The sequence below is a fragment of the Arvicola amphibius genome, chromosome 12 (genome assembly GCF_903992535.2).
Source record: "Arvicola amphibius chromosome 12, mArvAmp1.2, whole genome shotgun sequence".
Classification (NCBI taxonomy): Eukaryota; Metazoa; Chordata; class Mammalia; order Rodentia; family Cricetidae; genus Arvicola; species Arvicola amphibius.
In genome coordinates this window covers 58,698,203-58,703,450 of record NC_052058.2, presented here as the reverse complement: position 1 = coordinate 58,703,450, position 5,248 = coordinate 58,698,203, and the positions used below count along the sequence as shown (strand labels likewise).

Genomic DNA, 5,248 nt, shown 5'->3' with positions numbered 1-5,248 from the left:
AGAAATGTCATCACAGGTTTATTTAGAACAACTTTAGGAAGAGGGGCAGACTCTACATTAGAAAGCAATATGCCATGAAAGTACTGAGACCAAGTAGAAAGTCCTGGAATTTTGATAAGAGATTCCCGGAAATAAACTTGGAAGATAAGATGGGAAAGACAGGAGCCATACACAGACGCTTGAGGTAGAACTGTTGTGACTTGATGCAGCCCTCACAACCACTGATATCAAACCTCAGCAACCAGGAACTAGGTATCTCAGCCACTTCCCATCACTACAACAGAATACGCGAAATGAGTAAAATAAAAGAATTTTATTTTGCTCACGATTTGTGAGGTCACAGGTTTCAAGGCCATAGTGGCAGCTTCTGGTGGGCGATTTGTACTGTGTCCTTACATGGTAGAAGGTTGAAGGGCAAATAAATGCACAGAAATGCAGCCTTGCTTTATGACAACCCAAACTATGAAAACTGACCCGGTATTTGAGAGCAGAACCAATCCATTCATGAGGGTACCCCAGATACTTCCTCCAATGTCACAGTGAGGACCAACTCATGGATGCTGGGGGATGTACCACAGGGCACGGCTAGGGAAAACTCTTCCTTGCAGTTTGTCTTGCAACAACTTAAGAAAAAGTGAAGATTTATAGAAAAGTATAAGAGAGGCAAGTAGGAGAGGTGCCCCCCAAACTTTTAAGTAACGTGACAGAGTGGCAGTCTCAGGGGACTTAGGAAGAGTCCGAGTTTTTAGTGGTTTTATGGTCCTGTCCCACTGGGTCATGATGGCATTTCTGGCTCCATCCCATTTCCCAGGGCCCATTAGGCGGTATTGGTAAGGGGAACATGGTCCAAAATAAACTTCCCAGGCTAGTCTTGGATCCGTGAGGAACAGAAGTGGGATGTTGGGTTTTGAACCTATGCACCGAGCGATCTCATCCAGGTAGGAAATGAAGTCGAGTTTGTCTTCACTAGTATCTTTAATCACACCCCTATGGGCAAAACAGAGAAGCAATATTCATCAAGCACGCCCTGGTCTACATATCTTGAGTTATAAGATTTACTCCTCACTCCACCATTTTGTTACTGCTACGTTAGATCAATCTTTGCTTTTGGAACACTTTTCTATGTTGATAAGAATGAGCAAGGGGGCGTGTATTTAGCAATATAATATATTGGTGAGGGCAAATTTGTTATAGAAAGTAGAAAGGAAAGCATTTAGGAAATCATCTTGGGGAGTTTGAGCATGACATGAGGCTTAAGTCATGTCTGTCTAAACAAGATGTTGTCAGTGAATGAACAGGATCAGAAAGCATTTCATATATAGACAAGGAAAGGCAGAGTCCTAGCTAGTGGGTGAAGTGGGGGCTGAGGGTAAGGATTACTTGTGTTGAGAAGCTGAAGCCCAGCCTAGAAAACATCACAAAATGTTCATATACAGACAGCACAATTCTATGATATTTTACATTCCAGGCCAGGATGAGGCCATCTGGGAGTGAGACTGAATTTTGGTGCTCATCGAGTTTAAGGAGTGAAGAAGATGAGACCAGCGAATCTTGCAAGATGGGGAGTAAAATCATTGAGACTGGATTTCCTGTGCGAGGGGAGGCAGACAGACAGGGTCCCAGTGCAAACCACAGGTAGTTCACAGACTTACTACTGTTTTCCCATAGCGAGCTCTACTCTTCATACCTTTTAATGAGCTGCTCCTTTTTCGTGGCTTCAGCCATCAGTTTCTTGGATGGAGGGATGTTACAGAGCCCTGTGAGCAAGACCAGAGGCGACAAGAAAGCCATTAGCTTTTCTTCTTCTTAAGTTCTGCATCCTCTCATTTCTGGCCTCTCTCTGCTCCTACCTTGGAGGTTGGCGTGGAACCACACTACACAGGGAACTTGCTGGAGGGGAAATCCTGTTAACTCGGGACCTTCTTTGCTGGTTCCCAGGTGAGGGTCCGGGGACCCATGCTCAACTGTGCCACCTACACCAGTCATCATGTCTGCTCCAGCAGTTGCTGGAGTTCTTCCACACCCACTGCCACGTTCCCCCTTCTCCCTCTCATCATAACCTATATTATATTGTGTGACATTATGTGTGGTTCTTTTGTATGTGTGTGTGTGTGTGTGTGTGTGTGTGTTCAATACATTTGTTGTTTAAAGGCTGACATTTAGAGCCCCACTTTCTTAACCCTGCAAGGTCAACTGTGTTAGAGGAGGTAGTTTTCTTATTGGGAAGTTTGCTGTTGGGCAGTGCTCAGCCTCAGAGGTGCTTTCTCTGGCATGCTGTGAGGACCATCTCTGTTGTAACATAATCCGGGAATTTATAGTAACTAGAAAACTGAGTGCTTGTGAGAATACTCTAAGAGAACCAGAGTCTCGTGACCTTAGTTTCTTCAAGGCGTGGAATTGTTCTTGGAATGTGTTTTCATGCTCTTCCCAGGTGTAGCAGAAAGGAGTGAGTTTCCTTCAGATGATCCATGGCAGCTTCAATTAAATGTTTAAATAATCCTTTATATGTTCTATGGGAAAAAAATTTTGCTCTCTTTTTTTCTTTATTCTTTTTCTTTTTCTGCCACATATAGCTGGTCCTTGAGATTGCATACAGCTTGAACTTGTGAGAACTTTACTCATATGACCTCTCTCTCTCTTTCACACACTCTCTTTCTCTGTCTTGGTTTTTAAAACATGCTTTCTCTGAGTAGCTTTGGCTATCCTGGAACTTGCTCTGTAGACCAGACCAGCCCCAAACTTGGAGTTTTGCCTACCTCTGCATCTTGAATACTGGGATTAAAGGCTTGTCCCAATACAGCCAGGCACATGTGACGTTTCTTAACTCTTAGACTATAACCTGTCTGAGGCTTTGAATAAAGCTGGCATGTGACATTAATTTGCCTTATTTATTGGCTCCATCCTCCCAAGTGCCACCACTTCTAGAGAGGTGATAAGCCTCCTTCTTAGGACAGTTGCAGACCTTGAAACCTGCCCCTGCTCATTTTAATTTTTGCCTATTCTCATGGACTCTGATCTCTCTTGCTCTAGTGGCCTAGCTCCCAGCATCTTAAATCTCATTCTGTCCCTTTGGTTTTTGGAGCTTTACCCGAACCTACTTTATGTAAAGAACTTTACCCTTAGCTATTCCCCCACCCCAGCTTTCCTTACTGGCCTCAGACTACTCATGACCCTGGTAATCCACCCTGTCCATCCTCCTATTCTGGCCAGCCCTGCCTGCTTGGTACCAAATGTCAACCCTAACGTGTGTTGCATTATCCTCAGAGTAAGGTGTGACATATCTCTGTGCTGGGTTTTTTGCCAGGGTTTTGTTATCTTTTCAAAAACGAACAAGACTGTCTGCTGAACTGCTTCTTGGAAGCTCTCCGGTGGTCTGCGCAATTTCTCACGTGGTATGAGCCCATCCAGTTTTGTCGTGCCGACAATGTCATATGAATAAATATTTTACAGCTCATAATACACAAACAACACTAGGTACTAAAGTGTCTTCTGTGGTTTTAAAGTTTTTGGATAGTGCTGTGAAAGCACTTTAATTACCTTTAAAAAATACAAATTTTTGATAATTTAATAAAGGATTGTGATTCGTTTCCTGAAAAATAAGGATCTTCTAATCTTGTCCTATTCTCTCCTTCCATTCAAATAGGATTTTTGTAATCAGACCTTGTGGTGCAGGCCTATAATTTGGGTTGCTCTAAGTCCGAGGTAGGAGGATCACAGTTTGAGGTCATCTTGAAAATTTTATTAAAAGCCCGTGTAAACAAACAAACAAACAAATAAAAGCTGAGAATGAAGCTCAGTGGTACATTGTTTGCCGGGCACATGCAAGGCTCTGTGTTCAATCTCCAGCACTACAAAACACATATTAAACAGAACCACCTATAGAGTCAAATAAATAAATACAAATTGAATATTTATTAATTTAAGACAGCACAGACTGCTTTAAAAAATACTTGTTTTTTTATGTGCATGAGAACCTGCCTATATGTATGTGCTGGATCCCTTGAAATTGGTCATAATTTGCCATAGAGGTATTGGGAACTGAACCTGAATTTTTTTGGAAGAACGTTCTGTTTTCTTAGCCTCTGAGTTAATGCTTCAACCTAAAGCATGGGTTTTCAATTCAGATTGTTGTCTATTGCAATTACAGTGTGAGATTACTGGTGACTGTTTTTGTTTATGAAGGTTATCTGTTTGGTCCCAATGTGAATGCTGTTTATATTGAAAAACAACACAACTGGAGTTCTTTAAAATGCTTGCCAACTTAACTGGTGTTGTAAGATGCCAATAGTAAGAGCTACTGTTATTGCCTAGTGGACTTTTAAGGCATGTCAAGTACTCTGCTAATTGCTTTGTAAAAAAGTACCCATTTAAAAAAATCCTTAAAAAATACTATATAGATGAAAGACCTGAGCTCTTAAGAGATCTTTACAAAGCTAATAAGTTTCAATCTGGGACTGGACGCCACAAGCTGCATCTCCATGACCTTTAGCTTCTTGGAGCAATAACAGACAAGGAGTAATGCCCAAGATCAATTTTTTTATAAGCTTGTGTGAACAGTTATGAGACAAGATAGACAGACAGGGAAAATTATGTGGGCATGGGATCTGGTTGAAGCCTTTCACCAGATCAGAATCAAGAATTTCCGCACAATTAACAATGGCTGTGAAAGTTACTTTTCTGAAAAGCCACGGTGTGTGTATCTTACTTTGTTCCCAAGAGCCTTGTTTGATAAACTCCAGGCCTGCTTCATACTGGCTCATCCTGAAGTTCTTTCTGCGGTGAAGCTAAGGATTTTTCGATCCCTGCTTGGAGGTCTTTGGGATTGAGAGAGCAGCTTAGGCTACAGGCTGCAGTGTGGGGCAGCGTCTCTGCTCTACCCCACCTAATAGCCACTCTCTCGAGACCTCGAATTTCATTGCAGGATGTATTATTTCAATGTCATTCTTTGGAAGAAATATAATATTTTGCTTTTAGTGACAAAAGGCAAGACTGAACTAGAGTAGAATGGGATCTTTAAACTTCAGTTAATCTAAATCATTTGATCAGCTCTGTTGTGTAATTTCATTCCATTCACAGAATCAGCATAGCTTACCTTCTGTGGGATGGAATGACAAACACACCACATATAATGTCACACTCATATATGATTAATTGCTCATTAGTTAGCTTCTAGTATTTTATATTACTTTTGCTCATGTCTGTTTGACAAGGTAAATGGCAGGACAGTAGCTTTAAGATTTATTTGATG

At 41.6% G+C, this 5,248-nt stretch overlaps 1 protein-coding gene across 7 annotated transcripts in view; it reads right to left on the bottom strand.

The window, feature by feature from the left end:
• Window positions 1-298: 298 nt before the first annotated feature.
• The window catches only part of LOC119827355 (dimethylaniline monooxygenase [N-oxide-forming] 4-like), a 47,176-nt gene continuing 42,226 nt past the window's right edge, over window positions 299-5,248 (bottom strand). For all 7 annotated transcript variants that reach the window (XM_042056034.1, XM_042056037.1, XM_042056036.1 and 4 more), the window contains 2 exons: window positions 1,688-1,757; window positions 299-987 (listed from right to left, as the gene is read on the bottom strand). In XM_042056034.1, the coding sequence (XP_041911968.1) occupies window positions 552-987; window positions 1,688-1,757 (506 nt within the window). In that variant the 3' untranslated portion in view covers window positions 299-551. The remainder of the gene's footprint in view (window positions 988-1,687; window positions 1,758-5,248) is intronic.